General features: G+C 42.1%; 2 protein-coding genes across 3 annotated transcripts in view; one reads left to right on the top strand and one right to left on the bottom strand.

Annotated features, from left to right (window-relative positions):
- The window catches only part of ubxn4 (UBX domain protein 4), a 14,326-nt gene extending 4,361 nt beyond the window's left edge, over nucleotides 1–9,965 (top strand). Inside the window, exons 5-13 of one of the 2 annotated variants that reach the window (XM_070838607.1) lie at nucleotides 1,613–1,781; nucleotides 3,313–3,439; nucleotides 4,210–4,264; nucleotides 5,236–5,400; nucleotides 7,189–7,316; nucleotides 7,727–7,829; nucleotides 8,143–8,274; nucleotides 8,666–8,877; nucleotides 9,177–9,965. In XM_070838607.1, the coding sequence (XP_070694708.1) occupies nucleotides 1,613–1,781; nucleotides 3,313–3,439; nucleotides 4,210–4,264; nucleotides 5,236–5,400; nucleotides 7,189–7,316; nucleotides 7,727–7,829; nucleotides 8,143–8,274; nucleotides 8,666–8,877; nucleotides 9,177–9,315 (1,230 nt within the window). In that variant the 3' untranslated portion in view covers nucleotides 9,316–9,965. Of the gene's footprint in view, nucleotides 1–1,612; nucleotides 1,782–3,312; nucleotides 3,440–4,209; nucleotides 4,265–5,235; nucleotides 5,401–7,188; nucleotides 7,317–7,726; nucleotides 7,830–8,142; nucleotides 8,275–8,662; nucleotides 8,878–9,176 lie in introns of both variants that reach the window. The other variant, XM_070838606.1, reaches the window with a different exon arrangement.
- Nucleotides 9,966–10,182: 217 nt separating this feature from the next.
- itgb2 (integrin, beta 2) overlaps nucleotides 10,183–25,898 on the bottom strand; it is a 32,151-nt gene continuing 16,435 nt past the window's right edge. The window contains exons 13-16 of the mRNA XM_070838605.1: nucleotides 13,820–14,039; nucleotides 13,457–13,659; nucleotides 12,618–12,784; nucleotides 10,183–12,253 (exon numbers count right to left, since the gene is read on the bottom strand). Of these exons, the coding sequence (XP_070694706.1) occupies nucleotides 12,188–12,253; nucleotides 12,618–12,784; nucleotides 13,457–13,659; nucleotides 13,820–14,039 (656 nt within the window). The 3' untranslated portion in view covers nucleotides 10,183–12,187. The remainder of the gene's footprint in view (nucleotides 12,254–12,617; nucleotides 12,785–13,456; nucleotides 13,660–13,819; nucleotides 14,040–25,898) is intronic.

The raw sequence follows: 25,898 nt of genomic DNA, 5'->3' as shown, positions 1-25,898 counted from the left end.
TACCTCATCAACTCTCTCTTCCTTGGTATTCCCTGTGGAAGGAATTAAGACTTGATTCCTCTTAATAGCATTAACTTTTTTCAAGGACACAGTGAACATTGTGTTACCGCCATGGACACAAATTTACAGAGAGGATAGTCTGCTGTCGGACTTCCCTGTGAAAGCAACTTGGTGTGTAGCATCCAGACACGCACTTCTCAGATAACAGCCAATAATTCAGTGAGATGATTTTTAATGGTACAGCACAGAATTATAATCAACATTAATTTGGGGGAATACAATTAGCCTTCATTACATTTCATGGGTCAGTAAGGGACCAGAATAATGGATAGGGAGCCACTGTCCAAATATATTCCTGATATTTATAATTGACATGCTAACATTTGTTGTTACTGTTGTTAAATGGTAAATGGTCTGTATTTGTATAGCGCCATGTATTTGTATAATTTGTATAGCGCCACAGCAACTACTCAAAGTGCTTTACATCACATCCTCATTCACCCATTCACACACGCATTCATATCTAATTAGGGATATAATTAGGAGGAGACTATTCTTTCATACGCATTCACACACTGAAGCCATGCTTCAGGAGCAAGTTGGGGTTCAGTGTCTTGCCCAAGGACACTTTGACATGTTGACCCATAGGAGCTGGGGATCGAGCCTCCGACCTTCTGATTGAGGGACGACCCACTCTACCACTGAGCCACAGTGTAATAATGTAATAATGATGATGATGATGATTAGTGTATATATGAAGACAAAGTCAGAAACAAATGACAAACAGGCATTTGTATACATATATGCAGTCTATATAGATTAATAGTAATGTAATGATCATGTTTGAAAAACTACAACTATCAGTGGAGGAAAAGTTTATAAAAGCTTGCAGGCATAGATGCTTTTTCTGAGTCTGTTGATGACCTTATTGCACATCATGATATACTGACTAGGGACGGGTATTAAGAACCAGTACAAAATTGGCACTGGTTCCTGATTGGTTAGTACTCAAATATTGATTAACTGCTTCTGCTATCAATATTTATGTAACATTGATTCATGCTAATATAGTGGACATTCCCTAATGACAGCGTCATGTCTTTACTTTTGACTTTGAAGTTGTGGCTGACGGGACAAAACACCTGAAACTTTGGACTCACTTTGCTAAATGTAATGAAAATACAATGAAATGCAGTACAATCAAAAAGCTAGTTGCATGTAAAGGAGGTAAGACCAGCAACCTCATTAAACATTTAACATATTCAACATTCTATAACTCCGAATCAGCATGTTTGACAGCTTGTCCTCAGTGCAGCCGCCCAGCTCCTTTGCTAAAACTGCGACGTCTAATTTATGCTACTGGCAGGCAGCAGCCACAGCTTTGTCAGTGGATATCAAGAGTCTAACACCGAAGTCCCACCCCCTTTTCCATTGCATGCAGTCACATCTCTTTATTTTAATTTCTGAGGTTGTGCACAACAAACTTTATTAATTAATGTCCTTGCCCTCTACATTTGAAGACAACCACTACACCTGAGCTATTGCCACTGAGGCTACTCAATTTCCACAGTGTTGTTACTTGTAAAGATCTTTTGTCCCTGTTTTCTGGCAGATGCACACTCAGCAGATAGGAGCTGGGACAGTGTTACCAGAGCCCAGTACTCCTGTGGAGGCCGGTCCACATGAAAGTACAGCTCCAACTTTAGCCTCAGCCTCAGCAGTGCACATTAGATCAACAGTGGCAGCCACAGAGCCTGCATCAGTCCCAGGAACAGGGAAAGGTAAGTGTACCTGGATCAGGAAGCCATCCACTAGGCAGGTGCAATGTGTACTCGGCTAGTGCCAATAGTGATCATAAGGTATATTGAAGGGCCAATCCACGATTGAGTTTTCCTCTGCAAATATTAGGGTGATGAACTATCAGAACTAAAATATTAATCTGTAGTATCTGCATCCTACTGTTTCTGGTAGAGTGACACGTCCACCCAGTGAGCCACGTTAATCATCATGACACTGCCTTAACAGCCTGTGGGAGGCTGCTTGTGTGTGTTTTGATTGTCCGGTATCTCTTTACAGAGGGGAGGGGGGGAGAACAGGTGACATCTGGGGTGTGTTGGGTCCTTTGCCATGCAGTTGGTTCTCCTGTGGAATGGCCAGTATAAATTTGTCTGAGGAGGGGGAGTGTTGACCCGATCACTTGTTCCACTGCCCTCACCATCTGCAGGAGGTTCCTCCTGTCCTCTGTGATGTAGCTGCTGAACAACACCATGCAGCAGTACATCGGGAGGCTCGTCAGCAGGTGTTGGGGGAGGTGGGCTTGCTTTAGTTTCCTGAGGAAGTAAAGTCTCTGTAGGGCCACCCACTTTTTGAGAGGTGTGTGTGAACCAAGTGAGGTCAGCTGAGATGTGGACTCCAAGGAACTTGAAGCTTGCTCAGAGCGCCTCGACCTCCTGAAATCTACAATAATTTCTTTGGTTTTAGTTGTGTTTAGGTCCAGGTTATTGACATAGCACTATTCTGTCAAGTGTCAGACGACCTCTGTGTAGGCTGACTTGTTGTTTGTTATCATTCCTACCACGGTGGTGTTGTTGGCAAACTTGACAATAGTGTTAGTTGAGCGGATGGGGGAGCAGCAGACGACACAGCAATTGTGCTGTGTGTGAGGAAGGGACAGGAGGGGGAGTACAGCTAATATCAGTTTTCAAATAATCTCCACTCATTCAACACCAGAAACTGTATGTAGTATATGTATAGTAGTTTACAGTGATGATAATCAAGGCTCCATGTAAAATGCATACCTTACCAAAAGAGATGAGAATTATCATTGTAACTGTTCACATGGCATCATGCTTGCTGCTGTTTGTTAAGCTACTTTGGCAGATATAGATAATCTTCTTGCAACCAAGATAAAGTTATAGTCACCTTTTTCAATGTTCTCTAAATTGTCAGAGTTGACGGGTAGCTGAAAAGGTAACTGCCTACAGAGGTGTATGGTCCCTGAACATTTTCTACAATTATGGCATTGTTTTGTAGGCACGCTCAAATTGGACAATTCCTGCTGCTAATGTTCACTGTAACCCTTCATCCTTTCATTTGGTACTTTATCACTTTTCAGTTTGGAAAGTGAATGGGTTCAATGAGGACGTTATCCAGCAGATGAAATGGCCACTGTAGATGAAACACAGGATTGCACACCGAAATTGTATAGATGTATAAATAAGTGGATCGATAGACTTAATTTGCTTTGTGTTGACAAGATGTCAATAAAAGTGTTAACCTAGTGCTTTCTGTTTGTTTTTCCATTTTATGTAGCACCCCTCTCAGGAACAGTAGATGATGACAGCCTTTCAGCCACATTGACTCTTGCAGAGAATGCATCCTCAGATTGTGCTACTCACTGTTCTCAGAATGACGAAAACCTGGATGCTAAGGTGGAAAGGTAGGAGCACACAGTCAAGCTCTGTATGTTCTAGACGAAAAATATGATATAATACTATATGATACAACTTTGTCTGTGACACTGAAATTCATTTTGCACCCTTCCATTCAAGAAGTTACACATTACATAATACACATTCAACATACAATAACACATGACACTTTTCATCCATCCAGTATCTGCTTCCCTTATCCTTCAGGGTCGCGAGGGGCTAGCACCAGTCCCAGCTGACATTGGGCAAGAGGCAGGGTACACCCTGGACTGTTCGCCAGTCGCCATGACATCTAACATGAATTTAAAACAACCAATCTACCTACAGTCCAGTGAAGAAGTCTAAAATCTTGTAATTGATCACAGTAATAAATTAGAGCAAATAATACAGCAATTTGCCTACATCCATCCATTATCTATACCGCTTATCCTTAAGGGTTGTGGGGTGGGCTGGAGCCAATCCCACCTGACATTAGACGAGGGGAGGAGGGTACGCTCTGGTCCGGTCATTTGTCAATCACAGGGCTGACACATAGAAATAGTGTGGGGGCAGGCCGGAGTACTTGAAGACAACTCATGCAAGCACAGGGAGAACTTGCAAACTCCATATAGGAACAGTTTCAGTCCTGGAGCTGCCTTGCTGTGCAAGCCACTGGACCGGTATGCTGCCCAATTTGCCAGCATAAGGAAATATATCATGAACGGATGCGTTAAGCCTTCTATTGATTTATCATTTTTTCTGGTAAATGTGATATTCTATCATTATGTTGTCCTATCAGGTTAACCAAGAAACTGGAGGAGAGACGAGAGCAAAAGAAGATAGGAGAAGAAGAGGTAAAGACACTAGTCTAGTCCAAATTTTTCATGGGGCTGCACCCAGGGGTGTTACCACTGTGACCATAAGGTGTCATTTTCCCCAAGTATATGAAAAATGGAAAACCTCCTCTTAATATTTGTTATTGACCGGACTGGATTACCATGATTTCATTTATTTAATTTATCCAACAGCTGAAAGAAAGCTACTTTGTACCTCAATATTCAGTGTTAAACAAATTCCGAAAGCTTCTGGATGCTTACTGAACTGCATCTTACTGAACTCCTGCTTCATGTTGATGAACACAATACCTGTGGGTCAGGAGACACTCTCTAACATTTAATCTAGCATCACTGAAGAAATTCTTATCATGAAACAACCATTTTTCTAAAAAGTGAAGGCACCCTTTCATTTACTTATTTGTGCAGCCTCCCTTGCCAAGATACCAGCTCCCCTGTCCTCTCAGGTGTTCTCCTACAATGTGTGATGAGATTGGTGAACACCAGATCTAAGACCATTCCTCCATACAGAATCTCTCCAGATTCTGAGGTCTACCCTTTGTGTCTTCGCCAAATCCACTTTTCCTTTGTTGTGGATTGACATCAGAAGCTTTTTTCTGGCAATCCTCCCAAACAACTTGTGGTGATTTAGGTGGCGTATGACAGTAGTTTTGTAGACTTTCTGAACCCAAGACTGTACACACATGTCGTCTTTAACGGTTATTTCTTACGGGTTAATTCTTAACATCTCCTGTTGCTTTAAATTTCTTAATCATTGCCCTGATGGTGGAAATGGGTTTTTCTTTTTTTTTTTTTACTTTTTGGAGATTTTCTTGTGTCCTTTACCTTATTTGTACAGTGCAACAAATTTTGGGTAATTACTTGAACCTTTGAGATTTCTGTAACGTGAACCACAATGTTGATTGGAATACATAATTAATGTGACCCACTAAACCCCTCCCTGACCTATGCTTGTGTTTTCTGTGATTCAGAATGAGATCAGGAAGGAAGTAGAGCGGCGGAAGTTGGGGAAGGACATGCAGGACTTTAAGAGGAAACAGGAAGAGGAGAAGACCAAGCGACTCCTGGAGGAAAGGAACAGAGAGAAAGCAGAGGAGAAGGCTGCCAGGGAGCGGGTCAAACAGCAGATTGCCTTGGTAAGCTCATCTTTTTCTATCCTCTCTGCTGTTTCTAAAGATATCACAGTTTGCAGTATCAAATATGGAAGAAGTTTCCCGGTGCCAGTGCTGCTGACTACTCCTCAAACTGTCCCTGATAGTGTGTTGCGGAAAATGCTTTGGTTTTCTTGATAAGGAATTTACATCAAGTTGCCCATAGACTACTACAATAAAACATTTCACCGCCACATAGGCTATAATATGAATTTAGGCATTAAGAAAACGATTAAGGAATCCCACCCAGGCTAATCATTCCCTCAAATCTTGAAAATACTAAAGTCTGACACACTCACATGTAAAGATAGTGTGTGATAGAGCACCAGTCAAAAATTAGAACACCGTCTCATTCAGTGGTTTTTCTTTGTATGTTGTTGAATAATATTGGACACATCAAAACCATACAGGAACATCTATGGAATTATATAATTAACAAAAAAAGAAATAAATCAGAATATGTTTTGTATTTTAAATTCTTCAAAGTCGCCACCTTTCGTCACCTGGAATAGTTTTCCAACAGTCTTTAAGTAGTAGACATTGTGGGTGGTAACCAAAAATCACAAATTGAGACTTATCAGACCAAAGTACAGATTTCCACTGGTCTAAAGTTCATTCCTTGTGTTTCTTGCACAAGTGGCCTCTTTGAAGACCTGTGTCCTCCTCCTCTCAACATGTTCATGTGTCTGGTACTTGAACTCTGTGAAGCATTTATGTTGGCTCCAATCCGAAGTGAGCCGTAAGTTGAAGTTCTTGATTTACCAGTCGATCTGTGTTCCAACCCTTACCTATGGTCAGGTCTGGGTAATGACCTCAAGTATGAGATCGCGGATACAAGCAGCCGAAATCCGTTTCCTCCATTGAGTGTCTGGGCTCAGCCTCAGAGATGGGGTGAGCCAGTTTGGGCATCTGCCCAGGATGCCTCTTGGGTGCCTCCCCTTGGAGGTTTTCTGGGCACGTCCCCCAGAACTCGCTGGATGGATTACATGTCTCATCTGGCCTGGGAACACCTCGGGATTCCCCAGGAGGAGCGTCTGGAGTGCCCTACTTGACCTGTTGCCACCACGACCCGACCCCAGATAAGCGGAAGATAATAGATGGATGGATGGATAGTTGAGTGATTCTTTCCATAATATGGATTAGAACAATAGTCGAGCTAATAGTCGTCTAATTGCTGATAAGAACTGAGTACCAACCCTCTGTACAACCCAACTGATGGTAAAAAACACATTAAGAAGACAAGAAGTTCGACAAATAAACTCTTGATATGACACACATGCTAATTGGAAAGCATTCCAGGTGACTACCTCATGAAGCTGTCAGGCAGAGACACGGGCACAGATACAGAGACACAGATACAGAGAGAGAGACGCACTTAATTCATCCCCTAGGGGAAATTCAGGTATCCAGTAGCTCACATAGTCAATTGACAAAAATAGTAAAGGTCCACCATCCCATCTCCACTCTATTGTGGTACTAATGGGAGGGCACTTCAGAGAGACATTCTTCTCCACTCCACAACTCCATCAGTTTCTCCTCCTTTTCCACAGTCCAAGAGAACTGACACTATTATGACAGTTTTATGACCACCTTACATCAAACAAATCAAGATGATGGATCGCCCAAACTTTACCATAACACTTATGATTTTATTACATAACAGCAATAGAAAAAACAGACAACAGTATATGCATTATAAAAGTGTTCTCAGCAATGTGGTGACCATGACAACCTTGTTAACCTTGTTACACCTTAATCCCCTCTGTCCTACAGGACCGAGCTGAAAGAGCAGCCCGCTATGCCAAAACCCAGGAAGAGGAGATGGTTGCCAAGCAAGCCCTAGTGCAGGCCAGACAGGCAGAGCAGGAGGCAAGGAAGGAGGCATTAGTCAGGGAGAGGAGGTGAGGAGTTCTCGGAGACCCAGAAGTGAAGTACAGTATACATAAACTGTATGTATTTCAGCTGCCGACATGATAGGAGAAAATCATTTGTTTTATAGCCCAAATTCCCCCACAAAGAATTAGCACCTCTGCTTTGCTTTAAAAAGGTGTTTTTTCCCGTGGATGAATTATAAGAACTGATTGCTGTAGGTAAGTTTGTTTTTAGTGAAGTGTCCCTTTGTATTTACTACACCTAACACCTAACCTTAAGTTTTAAATGTGAGTTGTGTTTGTTGCGGCTCATACACCACATGAGAGAGTGTAAAAAGTTTAACAAAGAAGAATCATAAGGTGGTTATACTCCACGGAGGCTTCAGTCCACACAACCTGCTTCTGTGAAATGTGTTAAATTTCTGTGTGTGTGTAATCAGTACCATAGCAAGGATACAGTTCCGGCTCCCAGATGGCTCATCCCTTACCAGCCAGTTCCCCTCACAGAGCCGACTGCAAGAGGCTCGCCAGTTTGCTGTTCAGGTTTGTCAGACCAATGTATTTCTATATAACTGCTGCTCTTCTAGTTGTTGGTATGTTGGATTTTGAAGTGATAAGCTCAGGGGAATAGATCATTCTTTTCCCTAGACAACCTGGATTCACCTTCACTTTAAAATAAGTTAGATTTAAAACATTTGCCCAATTATTGGGGAATTAGGGAAGATACCAAGTTAGTGACAGACAAAATTGTTTGATGGACAACAACTGCAAGTTCCCAATGATTTCACATCATTTCTGAATAATGTGCAGAACATGCAGAATCACTGTGAAATGTTTTCTGCTGGCTCTGTCTCAGGAAGTGGGAACCCGCTATGGTAACTTCTCACTGGCAACCATGTTTCCTCGGCGGGAGTTCACCAGTGAAGACTTAAACAAGACTCTGCTGGAGCTGGAACTGTCTCCAAGTGCTTCCATCGTGCTTCTGCCAGTGAGTAGATCAAACTGTCCACTTTCCATGTGTCACTCAGTCAGCATCTCACCTTACTGAGTTGTCCCTGAATAATACAAACAGACCAGGTCATTGTGTGGCTCACAAGAGGTACCTAATCTACTTGAATGTCACTGTGACATTCTTAAACACCAGCACTTTTCATTTAAATTGTTTTTTAAGGAATAGTTTCACATTTTAGAAGATTATCTGACAGATATCAGTCTGTGTATTAATTACATAGCAGGAGTCCTGATTACATTAGCATAGGGAAGCAGGGAGAAATGGCTAGGTTGGATCTTTACAAATACATATATGTCTGCAAATGTTGAACAATTCCTCAAGCTTGCCTCTTGAATCAACATAACTTGGACGCTCTCCCATTCAGCAGTCAAACAGGCCTGCTAACACAGTGGTCCACTCCTCTGGGGGGGGTATCTGGGCAGTTCTTGGCACTCTCCTCTACCCTCTGCTGGCTGTATGGAGATTCCTCAGCTCCTTCCTGTATGCAGCTACACCCCCTCCTGGAGCAGCATCCAGAGGCCCTGGCCACCAGTCCATCTCTTACACCAACTCAGCGGCAACTTCTGACAAGGCAAAGAGGTAAGAGAGAGTGCTCCTTTTCAGCTAGACCCAGGGACTCACTTAAATACATTTCAGAGTAAAATTTCTCCTCTAGAAGCACTGGCAACCAATCAAGAGCACCTCAGGAGTTGGCATGGACTTGACAGCAGTTTTGTATTTTGTTTTAGATTATTTTGATACGTGACGTTGACTCTTCTATACTTGTGCTGCTGCTACACCACAGTTTACCATGCTGATAGGTTGGGGAGAGTTTTGGACTGAAATACTTGTGGTAATTCACCCATTGTTCATCACGCCATTCTTCTGTGTCCTCTCAGAGAAACTCTCCCCAAGCACACTCTGGAGAAACGGCCAAAGGACTTCAAGAAAGATGGCAAAATCTGCAGGCTCAGGACTCAGGAGGACAGTGAGGATGACAACAACACTTGGAATGGGAACTCCACCCAGCAGATGTAGCACGGCAACAGCAGCTCTCCCTTCCTTTTGCTCCCCTGGTGTGCTTAGTTCAGTCTGACCAGTTTAAGGTTTCTGCTGCACATAGGGCTGATCCTTTTTTTTTTCTCTTTCTCTTGATGTGTTCATGGCCTATGCCCCTGCACCTCGCCTGCATGGGTAGATCAGTGATAATCAGCAGAATCTCCTTTGGGCTTAAGCTGAGTGTTAAGTGTTCATTATGATATGATTCTCTCTCCTAACCCAGGCTCAGATTACAGCAGGTTGAAAATCCTGACAGACTGTGAAAGGCTACACCAGGACCCTCTGTTTTGTTTGGAGCGCCTATTCGATCATTATCAAATCCATCAGACAGGTTTAAAATGACCTGGTTGACAGTTGACTTGGCTTGAAGATGTTGTAATCTGAGTCCAGTTTTACATTATGTTATGGAGTCACTGCATTTTGGGAAAGTTTAACTTTGAAAAGTGATTGGCTGATTGGATTATTACCTAAAATATTTCATCAAACAGCTTGCAGCAGCTGGCAGAGGATTATATGTCTGTAGCTGATGGAGTCCCACCACGATGGTGGCCCACCTTGGCAGTACGTGACAATGGGTGACTACTGTAGTTCTCCTCATCCAACAATAAAAATTAAATATGCTTTTTTTCCCCGTTTTTTTTTTTTTTTTAAATTGAATTGTCTTGAATTGTGTCTTGGTCATTGGTAACAATGATGAGTCTCATCAATTTCTAACAAATGGGTTAACTTATCCAGGCCAACATGATGTCATCATGATTCAGATAAGTTAGCTCTGAGCACAGTTAGAGCTTTGACTTGTTAACTTAAATAATCATTCTATTTTATTGAAATAAAGGCAACATGGTGTTCATTTGTCCATCCATCCATTTATTTATCCATCTTCAGATGACCATTTTTAATCTGTCCAGAGTTCAATGCGAAACAAGTATCAAATAAAATAAAATATGCAGCACAGTTTTGAGTGAAAAATTAGTCACATCTTAATCTAACAGTTAAATGTTTAACATTAAATGAATTAAAAGTGAATAAGTGATTTAAGATAATTGGTATATGATACATCCACTCTGCCCATCCTATACATACAGTTGCACTCAAAATTATTCAACCCCCATTGCAAATTAGGTGTATTGGCAAAATTTACAAACTTTCAGATGTGGTCAATGATCAACTCAAACAAAAACAATCTAAATAGCTCAACACAACTAATATTACAGGTAGTTTTCTCCAAATTCAACACAAAATGCCACTTGTAAGGACTACTGCAGTCAATTATTCTACCCCCCTGAATAGAATCCCTCTTAAGAACACTGATTTACAAATCAGATGTTGTCTCAGGCACACCCGATGTAACTAATCAAGTGCCTCATTAGTTGCATCAGGTGTGCTTGAGATGGAACACATCAAATACTCAGACTGGCTATGGGTTTGTTTACAGTGATGTTTGGTTGCATGTTAGAAATATGGGTAATTCAAGAGAATTGTCCAAAAAGTTAAGAGAGGAGATCAATCCCTAGATAGATAGCACTGAATGTTTTTTCAGATACTGTCAAAAGCATAGTTTACAAGTTCAAAGCTAAAAGAACACAGCTTCCTCTTTCTGGTATGTCCCAATAGTGTAGCCAATCAACTGCTGCCACCAGATTTTTGAGGAGGGGGAGCCAGAATCCCTCAAGTACCTGCAAAAACACTTGGTGCAGACTTGGTTCTACAGTAAGGCGCATTTTAAACACCGAAGGCCTCCATGCCCAAAATCCAAGACGTATGCCACTACTGACCCAGAAGCAGAAGATAAGTCGGTTCGAATATGCTTGAAACCACATAAATAATCAACAGAAGTTTTGGGATTCTGTTCTGTGGAGGGATGAAACAAAATTGGAACTTTTCAGATCTATGGATCAGCAGTATGTCTACAGGAGGAAGAATGAGGCATACTGCTGCTTCTTCTGGCACCGGAAACCTGCAGCATTTGGAGGGCAATATGGATTCAATCAAGTGTTAGGAATTCATACAAAAAACATCATATCGTCTGTGAGGAAGTTGAAGTGTGATTGGACCTTCCAACAGGACAATGATCCCAAGCATATGTCAAAGTCCACCAAGGCTTCAGAAAAACTTGAGGATACTAGAGTGGCAGTCACTGCCCCCTGACTTGAATCCCATAGAAATGTGTGGAATTTAATGAAAGGCAGTTGCATCACACGAACTCAAGAATATTAGAGAGCTGGAGGTTATTGCCCATGAAGAGGGGGCTAAGATTCCTCAGGAATGTTGTCAGAACCTGGGTGTCTGGCTGTCCATCACATTGCAGCTGGTAAAAATGGCAAAAGGTGCTCTACTAAGCACTATAGATGCTTGTCAAGAAGGGGCTGAATCATTTTGAGACTGCAGTAGTCATTACAATTTTTACATTTTGTGTTGAATTTGGAGAAACCACCTGTAATACTAGTTGTGTGAACTATTTCAGTTGTTCTTGTTTGAGTTCATTGAACACAGCTGAAAGTTTGAAAATTCTACCAATACACCTAATTTGCAATGAGGGTTGAATAATTTTGAGTGCACCTGTACTGTACCACTATACTAAACTGTCTTACTATGTACATTATAAGCAATTTGAAATGACAATATATTGTATATGTAAGCATTATCAGCAGTTAACAAATGTAATACGTAAACAAGCACAATGTAAGTACAATGAAACTACCATCACGTGGACAGTAAATGACAATAATTCAACATTAATGCCTGTAAATAAATTTGACTGTGGACATTTGCAAATATCATATGATCATTAGGAATGATACTCTTAAATGCAGACATGTATTGAACTCCCGCTGTGCTGCAGTGGCAGCCCTCACTCTCCAGTGAAGGTTGGGTTGGCCACAGTGGTGGTGGCATTCTGAAACAATGGGTTGTCAGCCTGGCAACAGAGAAAGCCCAATGATTAGTATGTTTTCATCTTTATGTTTTTTTTAAACTTATCTTGATGTCACATAAGTTCAGGATTTCACATCATGTGGAACAAGCAAAGTATGGAACCACACACAGTCTCACTGATGCTTTTAGGAAGTGTTCATCTTCACAATGTAGAAGGAGTGCTGTAAATTCTCTAATAACAATGGGTATTCAAGTAATGGCAGATGTAGGCCAGTGGCTGGCAGAAACCGTGCTTGGTTGCTTATAAAGGCTGGATCAAGGAGAGCATGTGACCTTTTTGATGGCAATTGATCAGTAACGTTGCCAACCTCTGACCTGAGATCTGCCATTCAAAGAAATTGGCTCACCTCTGCCCACTTGGATTTCTTCTTTTCATTTTCAAATTTCTTGAACTCTTTCAGGTCCTTCATGTGGATAAGTAACTTTATGAGCATCAGCAGCAAGATGCCGATGAAAGCCACAGACGCAATGGAACCTCCAATGATAGCTATGACGCTAGGTGGCTCTGGACATTCTGGAGGAAGATGGCTGAATTACATAAGGTTTTACTCAAAACAACTATAAAAAAGGAAAAGATGGAGAAAAGTGCAGACTTTTTTTTAGTTATGCTAGCAGCATAGCTCTAGGAATTCTAGCAATTTTGGTTGGCCTGTTGGTTGTACCACAATAACAATTAAACTCTGTACTGACATTTACATACCCAGTGGATGAATCCTTGTTACTTTAGTGATCCTCTGAGGTTCCACAGAATTTCTATACAGTTTGGTTCAAACATTCATGTTCCCCTCAGGGTGAAATGTAACCATTTTGGTAACCCTCTGACTTTTCATCCAGCATCATCATCAGATCAAAGTTTTTAATCGTCCAATTCAATACTCATGAACACATGAGCAAATCTACAAAATGTCCCATCAGCCTCAGTTATACCTTATATTTAGTGAATTAATAAATGTTAGCATGTGTGAATATGGTAATCACTATGCCTTCTTAACATGAGTATGTTAACATGCTCGTGTTAGCATTTGGCTCAAACACCGCTGTCCCACCAGAACAACCTCACAAAGCTGCTCCTAGCTGGGTTCATGTTTCCAAAAAGCAAAAACACTGCAAACTGCATTGAAACAATATATTTGTTCTAAAAGACTGTCATCTCTGAAGAGTTTTAGGTATTTTGTTGGCAGCTTACCTCTCTGTTTCAGAATTTCACCCCTGTAGTTATCCTCTCCAACCAACTGGTCCAACTTAAATTTGATCCAGCAGCCTTCCGAGTCCTTCTGCTTGCATTCCTTGCTTTGTATGGTGAATTGGTCTACCATCTCATGATGGATGCTCTTACTGCAATTCTCACTACAATGACCTGAGCCAAAGCCAAGGCATTCAATACAGCTCCTGAAAACAAGATTAACAGCAACAGTTAATACTTAGATAAGAAATGGAGATACCAAGAGAGATAGTCAAAGTACTGTTAAGAATATTTTTTTCATTTGGTGAACCAAACCTTTAAAAATTATTTGAAAATAAAAGTTGAGTAGGCGTTTTGACTCCTTACAATTTGGTCTGGCAAGTGTCAGGGCAGCCGAGACATGTCTGACATCGTGGACGCTGGTATCCCTCCTTGCACTCACATCGGTTACACTTGCAGGTCCCTCTGCCATAGCACACAGTGTTGTTTGGAGTACGACAGCCCTCCTCAGACACCCTACACTGACAGGCTGAGCCTTCGTAGCCTGGATTGCATTCACATGTGCCACAGTTGCATTTACCGTTTCCTAAAAGTTGTGAGGAACAGAGAGAAGAGAGTGCTGACATACTTGCTTTCAACTTCACATTTGTGTACACATGCTACTCTGCATATCCTGCACTCCCTGAGGAATAAATGCCAAGTAGTCCAGTGGTATGTAACCTGACATCACACAAACTGCAACAAAAGCAATTTTACTTGTATCGTACCCCTAAAGGTACCTGTTTGACAAGACACTTGAGGAATCATCCGAAAGGCAAATCCCGAAATCCAAATTCAATATGGCCGCCATTCACCCCACTGACAATACTTACTTCACATTTGTGAGGGTTACAATCATATAATACCATAATAATATGATATAATAATAATATAATAATATTTGTTGGGATGAAAAATATAATTTCAAGTTCATATATCAACAAGTCCAGTAATACCAGGGAAAATAACATTCATGCTACACAGGCTACTGTAACCAACAACAGATAGCTATGGACAACAGGCAACAAGAGTCAAAACCAAGTACAAGTAGTGAGAGTTTTACACTAGATCTACTGAGGGGAGGTTCTCATTAAATACTGACACAGATGCAGATGCAGATGCTGTCTACCGTCACATGTGCAGTGTGAATTTTTGAAACAGCAGCTGATACAAATAGCGTATCTGACACACAAGCACAACAACAATCAGCAACAATTGAGGATAACAATCCAATTTGTAACCAAGGCACATCAACCTCTCTAGAAAACAAAACACTGTAGTTCTCAACTGGGGAGCCCAGTAGTACCACTGTAAATGTTTTTAGTTGTAACCCTCCCCTATCATTAGAGAAATTTGGGGAAAAATGAAGGTGGAAGAGCTAATGGAATTGAAACCATATAGGGAAACTAGGGAAGATTTTAGGGAAAATTTAAGCAATATATTCATCTTAAATATGCTTATTCTTCCCATTATAGACAGGACAATGTTGTCAAAATTGTGATATCTTCTGACACTTTAGCTAAAAAGGGTGTATAATTAGTTGAACTAAGGGTGCTCAGGTGTTATTCTAATACCCAGATAATTAAAACCTTCTATGGTACTATTGGCAGCATGGTGGTGCTGTGGTTAGCACTGTTGCCTCACAGCAAGAAGGTCCAAGGGTCTTTCTGTGTGGAGTTTGCATGTTCTCCCCATGCTAGCTTGGGTTCTCTCCGGGTACTCTGGTACACCGGCTTCCTCCCACAATCCAAAGACATGCACATAGGGTTAATTGTTGACTCTAAATTGCCCGTAGGTGTGAGTGTGAGAGTGAGTGTTTGTCTGTCTCTGTATGTGGCCCTGCGATTGGCTGGCGACCAGTTCAGGGTGTACCCCGCCTCTCGGCCGAAGTCAGCTGGGATAGGCTCCAGCTAGAAAATGGATGGATGGATGGATGGATGGTAATATTGGTTTTCTTCTCTCTTTTCATTTAGAAATAAAATGGATGATTTTGTCGTTGTCCACCTTAAAACCAGATCAGCTACTTGCTGATCAACTGCAAGAAGGATGGTATTGATTTTCCATGAACTGATGTAATATGAATACTATAGGTCACCATAGGTCACTATAGGTCTTAATAGCACACATTGAAAGAAAAAATCTTGCTATTGGCAATAGTTCCATGGCTGTGACAAAAAGTAAAGGTGAAATTGTCTTGAGCTGCAAAGGAGCAGTTTAACAGATGTTAAATCTAAATTAAATTTCAACAGATAATTTCTGTCAGAACTTCAACCCATCTTCTGCGAAAGTAATCAACAAACACAAAATACTTAAACATCTCAAGTACGTGTTGAATGCCCTTTGCATCATGTGACATGATAGCAGTGTAAGAGGACCTTTTACATACTTGATTACCCACCTCACCATTAACTATTTGTAACAAAGCTGTTTTGATCTGCAAGGTATCACGGATGGCAGGACACTCTCAAGTGTAGCGATGACCTTTGCAAGAGAATTCAAAAGTGACATTGGTCTTTGGGAGCAGCAATCTATTGGCATTTCACCTGGCTTTAGAATAAGAGTGATCAGGGGACTTTGTAGTGAAGAGGAAAGGAAACCCTGTTTGAATGATTCCAATATATATATATTTATAATATAAATATTTAACAATGAGGCTATTTTTTTTAAAGATAATTTACAAAAATCAATTAGGATCTCATTGGGCTTTGATGCTTCACTAACAGAATGGCATTGGAAACACCCTCTAAATCCAGTTCCTTATCCAGTTCAAGTTTTGTATCTTCATGAAAATGGGAAATGTTTAGTCTATCTAGAACAGGGCTCTGGTTAACTGAATTCATTGGATAGTCAGCATGATAAAGGACCTTATAGAGCAAACAGAAGGAAAATCTCCCCAGTTCATTCCCTTCTCTTCTCTAGTTCATCAAGATATCAAATTACAAGTTTGCTTAAACCTTATTACATCAGCTTTCATCTGGCATCTTTAACGGCAAATGGTTGTTGTTTTGTTTGTACTGAGGTATCAAGGCTAGCCACTCTTTCCAACTTTCTGATTTCTGACTACAAGTCATTCATTTTCTGTTTGAATTTATTAAATTTGGAACTAGTGAAAGACGTCATGCTCTTGTGCTTCATCAGTGTCTGATGTCTTTCTGTATTTATTGCAAAGTATAACTACGCTCCCCTACAAACTTTATGAAATCAGAATCATGTAATCATTGATGGTGTAGGTGCCATTTAGAGGAACTTTTGATCAACTGCATATCATTGTAAAACTATTTGAATTTCACATCTGACAAAACAATGTTATCGTATGTGTAGCTAACTATATTGGGGAACAAAGAAGTGGAAATTAAAAAATGATCTATGTGAGAATAGGTTTTAAATGATGATGAATGAGATAACTATTCCCTCTTAGTTGGGTTTTGAATCATCCAGGGGTTGCAACAGTTCAGTTCCTTAATGAACTGCCGTTTTTTTTCTACTTGGTAAATGAGGTCTAGAAGGTAGTTAAAATTGGCTGCTATCATCACGTTACCTGGAAGGAAGGCAATCAGTTCTCATAGATGAGGGATTATCATCATTTGGACATTAGACATTAAATTGACGTTTTCACACAAGAGTACCCTATACCACTCAGTACTTACCAGCTGTATCAGAATTTGTGTTATACACTTGAAATGGCACAGACTATAAACCAACTCTACAGCCCCTCTAGAATGAAAAGAGAGAGTATGTGGTTCGTACCTTCAGCAAGTCTAAGTGAATGAGTCTCTTGGATAAAAACAATAACGATCCCCCTTACATTCCAAGTGGTGAATTGTATCTTCATATTCAAGTACAAACATATAAAATAACCACATCCTCCCATGAATAAATCCTCTTAGCTGTCCTCCAGAACAGGACAACCTTTCATGAAATTCTCAGTAGTTTTAATTTAGCTCCCCTGTATGTCTTCTGGTCCTTGTGTTGGCCAAACCCACATGACACATACGGGAAAAGACTCAGTGGGCCATCTCTTTTTTAAACCGTCTCTGACTAATCCATTCTTTTGGGATCTCACTTGTATTACCCAACTGAAATGCCTCCAAGCTGTGGAGGTTCACCAATAAGTACAGGAAGAACATGACCTCTTTTTTCTGCACAGTAATTTGCCTTTGGCCCTGGTTGCTTGCTTTACTTAGACTTTATGTTTGAGGTTCAAAAACATCAGAATAACTGGATTGTGCCTGGGAGCGAATGATAGAAAGTGAAGGAGAGGTTGCAGGTCCCTTTGCCTCAGGAAGAAGAAAGCGATTGTGCCATTCTTCTCTACTGTTTTCCCCATTGATAGGTGTGTTCTCTCACCTCAGCAGCAAATAACAAAGTGAGGAGAAGATTGGTCTGGTACGGTAGCCTTGTACAATCATCATTCAGTCATTCAGATTATAAATCTGTTGAGTTTGTGTTTTTGCAATTTGTGTGAGTTTGATCCACACTGGTAAAATGCACGGACTATAGTACCTGCAAGGGGAACGAAGCCCTTGTATGGTAGGGCCAGCAAACCTGGTCAGCAGCAGAGTCTGACGGTGCTAAATTGAACCACACCGTGTAATAGTAACAGTTTTTTAAAAAAAAGGTAAAACTGAGTTTTAAGTGTGCAGTATAACTGTATTTCAGCAAATATGTAACAAGAAATGTCAATGTAACATTTAGTCATTTTAAAACATTGTCTCTACTATAGCATTTGCCCAACAAAGAGCACTTGCAGGCTTATTTTCACACTTAAAAATGTCACTACATATCCTGGTCACTAATTCAAATTTAAGGTTCCTTATTGTTTGTGTATGTTATGTCTTTATGTTATAACAAATATCGGAGGCATCCTGGTAACCTTGGAGTGCAAGACTCTGACCATGTAATTTTTAAAGCCCCCTGTCTAGTCAGGGCCATTTTTTGTTTGGGACCCTCCTCTCTCTTCCCTCATTTTCTGTCATTTCCAATCCACTATCAACCATAAAGACAAGAACCACTTCCACCATATCTTCTTGTTACAAAGCAATCTGAAAATGTAGCTATCAAACATGGATGTAAACAAAAAAATAATAAAAATATGCTTTCCAAATGTTTTATGAGGTAGAAAATCCATTTAACCAATACCTTAGGTCTTAAGGACAACAATGTGTTCTAGCAAGAAATCTGTCAAGCCATAATGTAAAAAACACCTTAAAAAGCAGATAATATGTGTTATCCTTGTGGATGCCAGATTGTGTATTTTTCATATTTTCTCTGAGCAGTTTCAAGTAACTGGAAGGAAAAGAAAACAGTTAAATTTTTTGCCTGTTGCAGGCCAAATGTGTTATTTCTTTACAATGGAAGGACATATATGGACCTACTTCTAATCAATGGATTAAAGAACTGTCCTATAACCTGGCATTGGAAAAACTGACCTATCTGGCTAAAGGAAAGATTGAGGACTTTTACAAGATCTGGACATCCTTTTTGCAATTCATAACGGATCTATCGGTGTAGAAACTGCTACATGTATTTTTGTTGCACTGAGAGTATGACGCTGTTGGGTGGGTGGGTGAGGGGTTTTAATGTTTAAGTGTATGTTGTCTTGTTAGAACATAAAAACAATAATAATTAAAGCTGCAAGCAGCGTTGGAGGGCCCTCGCACCTCCGCGCTCGTCGGGGGGTGCGGCGGCTCCGTCCCGCCGCCGGACTCCGACCCTTCCACGCGGCTCAGAACGTGCGTGTAGTTTGGACAGCGCGTGAAGGAGTTACACGTCACTTCCCGCGTCCCGTATGTTGCGCTAGAAAACGGCCACTAATGATGTCCTGTATTCCAGTATATGAAGTGTTGACTACACTGTGAAGGTCTTGAGGCTTTTCAGAGAAAACATGAGAAGTGTGAAACACACTGGAGAATCTACAGTCAACTTAGAAGAACTTTTGGTGCCATGGCGGGACACTGAACTTTGACAGCACGCCACGCCCAAACCGTAAAAGATTATATAAAGCTTTTGATAACTTTTCATCTTGAATAGTGTTTCCACCAGCTGACCGAGTTTGAAGTCGATCGCTTCGACCCCCTCGGACTAGTTCGCTCATTTACGACCCCTATAAATGGCTGAAATTTTGACACTTAATTCAAAATGGCCGACTTCCTGTTGGGTTTAGGTCAATGCTCCAAGAGGCTTTTTTGTAGGTCCTATCGTCCCGCATAAGTATACCGAATTTGGTAGATGTAGGTAAAACGTAGCCCCGGGTCTAGTTCATCAAAGTTTTGTAGGGGGCGCCGTAGAGGCATTTTGCCCCACCCAAGCCTGTTAACCCAATAACATTATTCATTGTAGGCCTCCTGACGTGTATGCCAAATTTGGTGAGTGTGCACACATGTTCAAATTTTGATGGTGAAAAAAATTTTCAATTGAAGGTCGGTGCGTCGCCACGCCAACAGCTTTTGACGGAGACTCACGGCGTTCGCTCCAGACCAACATCAATATCTTCTGGCTTTCTTGACCAAATATGAAGTGGATCTGATCAACTGGCTGGTCTTGAGCCATCATAGCGTAAAATATTAGCATTTCCTGTCACCACTAGGTGGCGCTGTGACTTAGAATGAATATTGACATGTAGACTTGTTCAGGGCGGGAGTCTCATCAGAAATGTGAAGTTTGGTGCATATTGGATCACGTACAATGAAGTTATTAACAACTTCCTGTTTGACGGCGAGGGACTGAATTTTGACAGCTCGCCACGCCCAAACCGTTAAAGATTATGGAAAGCCTTTGATAACTTTTCATCCTTGGTATTGTTTCTACCAGCTGACAAAGTTTGAAGTTGATGGCTTCAAACCCCTCGGACTAGTTCGTTCATTTACGACGCCTACCTTTCGCCATAAAATCAAAATAACCGACTTCCTGTTGGGTTCAGGTCATTGGTCCAAATTACTTTTTTGTGCGTCTTGAAGTGATACATGAACCCACCAAATTGCGTACACGTACATAAATTGCAGTTCCGGGGGTAGGGGCTTTAGCGTTTGGGGGCGCTGTAGAGCCATTTTGCCACGCCCATTTGTGAGACCCATAAAATACGAAATTTTTCGCCAGGCCTGATGCGTGTGCAAATTTTTTCTGACTTTTCGTGCATGTTCAGGCCCTCAAATTTGCGATTGTTTCTGCAGGAGAAAAATAATAATAATTAAAGCTGCAAGCAGCGTTGGAGGGCCCTCGCACGTCCGCGCTCGTCAGGGCGTGCGGCGGCTCCGTCCCGCCGCCGGACTCCGACCCTTCCACGCGGCTCAGAACGTGCATGTAGTTTGGACAGCGCGTGAAGGACTTGCACGTCACTTCCCGCGTCCCCCATGTTGCGCTAGAAAACGGCTGCTAATGACGTCCTGTATTCCAGTATATTAAGTGTTGACTTCACTGTGAAGGTCTTGAGGCTTTTCAGACAAAACATGAAAAGTGTGAAACACACTGGAGAATCTACAGTGAACTTAGAAGAACTTTCGGTGCCATGGCGGGACACTGAACTTTGACAACTCGCCACGGGTAAATCGTAAAAGATTATATAAAGCTTTTGATAACTTTTCATCTTGAATAGTGTTTTCACCAGCTGACCGAGTTTGAAGTCGATCGCTTTGACCCCCTCGGACTAGTTCGCTCATTTACGACCCCTATAAATGGCTGAAATTTTGACACTTAATTCAAAATGGCCGACTTCCTGTTGGGTTTAGGTCAATGCTCCAAGAGGCTTTTTTGTAGGTCCTACCGTCCTGCATAAGTATACCGAATTTGGTACATGTAGGTAAAACGTACACCGGGGGCTAGTTTGTCAAAGTTTTGTAGGGGGCGCCGTAGAGCCATTTTGGCCCATCCAAATCTGTTAACCCAATAAGATTATTCATTGTAGGCCTCCTGACGTGTATGCCAAATTTCGTGAGTGTGCACGCATGTGTAAGCTCGGAAATTAAAGTCGTTTTTCATGGCGAACGAGGCGTCGCCACGGCGACAGCGTTTGGCGAAACCTCAAGCCCTTCATACCTTTGCATCAACCACATCTTGAGAATGTTTGGCTCAAATTTGAGGTGTCTGTGGATAACCTGCTGAGAGAGAGACGTCCGAGAAAGAAGACATGTACCTCCTCCCGCCAGTAGGTGGCGCTATGACCATGGTTCAAAATGGCCATGTACATGTCTTCAGAGCCGGACAGTCATCAAACTGTATGAATTTGGTGAAGATAGGACCTTGTACAGTGGAGTTACAGCACTTTTAATTTTGATGGCGAAAAAAAATTTTCAATCGACAGTGTCTGCATCACCACGGCAACAGCTTTTGACACAGAGTCACGGCGTTCGCTCCAGACCAACATCAACATCTTGAGGCTTTCCTGACCAAATTTGAAGTGGATCCGATCAACTGGCTGGTCTTGAGGCATCATAGCGCAAAACATAAAGTTTCCTGTCAGCACCAGGTGGCGCTATGACTTAAAATGAATATTGACATGTAGATGTGTTCGGGGCGGGACTCTCATCAGACATGTGAAGTTTGGTGCATATTGGATCACGTACAGTCAAGTTATTAACAACTTCCTGTTTGACGGCGAGGCACAAACTTTTGACAGCTCGCCACGTCCAAACCGTTAAAGATTATACCAAACCTTTAATAACTTTTCATCCTTGATATTATTTCTAACAGCTGACCAAGTTTGAAGTCGATCGCTTCAACCCCCTCAAACTAGTTCGTTCATTTACGAACCCTACTTTTTAACATAAAATCCAAAATGGCCGACTTCCTGTTGGGTTTAGGTCATTGGTCCAAATTACTTTTTTGTGCGTCTTGAAGTGATACATGAACCCACCAAATTGCGTACACGTACATAAATTGCAGTTCCCGGGGTAGGGGTTTTAGTGTTAGGGGGCGCAATAGAGCCATTTTGCCACGCCCATTTGTGAGACCCATTAAATACGAAATTTTTCGCCAGGCCTGATGCGTGTGCAAATTTTCCTGACTTTTCGTGCATGTTCAGGCCCTCAAATTTGCGTTTGTTTCGGCCCGAGAAGAATAATAATAATAATTAAAGCTGCAAGCAGCGTTGGAGGGCCCTCGCACCTCCATGCGCGTCAGGGCGTGCGGCGGCTCCGTCCCGCCGCCGGACTCCGACCCTTCCACGCGAGCCAGAACGTTCATGTAGTTTGGACAGCGCGTGAAGGACTTACACGTCACTTCCCGCATCCCCTATGTTGCGCTATGAAACGGCCGCTAATGACGTCCTGTATTCCTGTATACAAAGTGTTGACTACACTGTGAAGGTCTTGAGGCTTTTCTGACAAAACATGAGCAGTGTGAAACACACTGGAGAATCTACAGTCAACTTAGAAGAACTTTCGGTGCCATGGCGGGACACTGAACTTTGACAACTCGCCACGGGCAAACCGTAAAAGATTATATAAAGCTTTTGATAACTTTTCATCTTGAATAGTGTTTCTACCAGCTGACCGAGTTTGAAGTCGATCACTTCAACCCCCTCGGACTAGTTTGCTCATTTACGACCCCTATAAATGGCTGAAATTTTGACACTTGATTCAAAATGGCCGACTTCCTGTTGGGTTTAGGTCAACGCTCCAAGAGGCTTTTTTGTAGGTCTTATCGGCCCGCATAAGTATACCGAATTTGGTAGATGTAGGTGAAACGTAGCCCGGGGGCTAGTTCGTCAAAGTTTTGTAGGGGGCGCCGTAGAGCCATTTTGCCCCACCCAAACCTGTTAGCCAAATAAGATTATTCATTTTAGGCCTCCTGACGTGTATGCCAAATTTGGTGAGACTGCACGTATGCGTAAGTGTGGAAATTAAATTCGTGTTTCATGGCGAACAGGGCGTCGCCACGGTGACAGCGTTTGGCAAAAACTCAAGGGCCTCATAACTTTGCATCAACCACGTCTTGAGAATGTTTGGCTCAAATTTGAGGTGTCTGCGGTTAACCTGCTGAGAGAGAGATGTCTGAGAAAGAAGACATGTACCTCCTCCCGCCAGTAGGTGGCGCTATGACTATGGTTCAAAATGGCCACATACATGTCTTCAGAGCTGGACAGTCATCAAACTGTATGAATTTGGTGAAGATAGGACCTTGTACAGTGGAGTTACAGCACTTTTAATTTTGATGGCGAAAAAAAAATTTCAATCGACATTGTCTGCGTCGCCACGGCAACAGCTTTTGACAGAGAGTCATGGCGTTCGCTCCAGACCAACATCAACATCTTGAGGCTTTCCTGACCAAATTTGAAGTGGATCCGATCAACTGGCTGGTCTTGAGCCATCGTAGCGTAAAACATAAAGTTTCCTGCCACCACTAGGTGGCGCTGTGACTTAGAATGAATATTGACATGTAGATGTGTTCGGGGCGGGACTCTCATCAGACATGTGAAGTTTGGTGCATATTGGATCACTTGCAGTCAAGTTATTAACAACTTCCTGTTTGACGGCGAGGCACAAAATTTTGAAAGCTCGCCACGTCCAAACCGTTAAAGATTATACAAAACCTTTAATAACTTTTCATCCTTGATTTTGTTTCTACCAGCTGACCAAGTTTGAAGTCGATTGCTTCAACCCCCTCGGACTAGTTCGTTCATTTACGACCCCTACTTTTCAACATAAAATCCAAAATGGCCGACTTCCTGTTGGTTTTAAGGCATACCTCCAAGAGACTTTTCTGTGCGTCTTGAAGGGATACATATACCCTACAACTTTCGTACATGTAGATAATACGCAGTTCCGGGGCTGAGTTTTGGTGGCGCTATAGAGCCATCTTTTCACGCCCGTTTACGAAACCCATAAAATACGAAAATTTTCACCGTTCCTGAATTTTGTGCAAATTTTCCTGACTTTTCGTGCATGTTCAGGCCCCCAAATTTGCGTTTGTTTCGGTACAAGGAAAATAATAATAATAATAATAATAATAATAATAATAATAATAATTCCTTCAGTTTCAACTATGTTTTCGGCCCCCTGGTCACCTGGTTTTTTCCATTTGACATATTTTTCCCAGGCCTACCTGCTCGAGGACTGTGAGGTCCGTACACCTCTTGGTTCTTGGGTACTGGCCCGTTTTCCTCCCTTGCACGTTTTCCCCCACGCAGTTTCAATAGGGTCCTCGCACCGCTTGGTGCTCGGGCCCTAATTAAAGCTGCAAGCAGCGTTGGAGGGCCCTCGCACCTCCGCGCGCGTCGGGGCGTGCGGCAGCTCCGTCCCGTCGCTGGACTCTGACCCTTCCACGCGACTTAGAATGTTCGTGTAGTTTGGACAGCGCGTGAAGGACTTGCACGTCACTTCCCGCGTCCCCTATGTTGCGCTAGAAAACACCCGCTAATGACGTCCTATATTCCAGTATATGAAGTGTTGACTACACTGTGAAGGTCTTGAGGCTTCTCAGACAAAACATGAGAAGTGTGAAACACACTGGATAATCTACAGTGAACTTGGAAGAACTTTTGGTGCCATGGCGGGACACTGAACTTTGACAACTCGCCACGGGCAAACCGTAAAAGATTATATAAAGCTTTTGATAACTTTTCATCTTGAATAGTGTTTCTACCAGCTGACCGAGTTTGAAGTCGATCGCTTCAACCCCCTCGGACTAGTTCGCTCATTTACGACCCCTATAAATGGCTGAAATTTTGACACTTAATTAAAAATGTCCGACTTCCTGTTGGGTTTAGGTCAACGCTCCAAGAGGCTTTTTTGTAGGTCCTATCGTCCTGCATAAGTATACCGAATTTGGTAGATGTAGGTAAAACGTAGCCCGGGGGCTAGGTCGTCAAAATGTTGTAGGGGGCGCCGTAGAGCCATTTTCCCCCACCCAAACCTGTTAACCCAATACGATTATTCATTTTAGGCCTCCTGACGTGTATGCTAAATTTGGTGAGTCTGCACGTATGCGTAAGCGTGGAAATTAAATTCGTATTTCATGGCGAACAGGGCGTCGCCACGGTGACAGCGTTTGGCGAAACCTCAAGCCCTTCATACCTTTGCATCGACCACGTCTTGAGAATGTTTGGCTCAAATTTGAGGTGCCTGTGGTTAACCTGCTGAGACAGAGACGTCCGAGAAAGAAGACATGTACAGCCTCCTGCCAGTAGGTGGCGCTATGACTATGGTTCAAAATGGCCACGTACATGTCTTCAAAGGTGGACAGTCATCAAACTGTATGAATTTGGTGAAGATAGGACCTTGTACAGTGGAGTTACAGCACTTTTAATTCTGATGGCGAAAAAAAAAATTCAATCGACAGTGTCTGCATCGCCACGGCAACAGCTTTTGACACAGAGTCACGGCGTTCGCTCCAGACCAACATCAACATCTTGAGGCTTTCCTAGCCAAATTTGAAGTGGATCCGATCAACTGGCTGGTCTTGAGGCATCATA

Source organism: Pempheris klunzingeri, chromosome 10, assembly GCF_042242105.1.
Source record: "Pempheris klunzingeri isolate RE-2024b chromosome 10, fPemKlu1.hap1, whole genome shotgun sequence".
NCBI classification, from domain to species: Eukaryota; Metazoa; Chordata; class Actinopteri; order Acropomatiformes; family Pempheridae; genus Pempheris; species Pempheris klunzingeri.
This window is presented reverse-complemented; position numbering and strand designations above follow the sequence as displayed.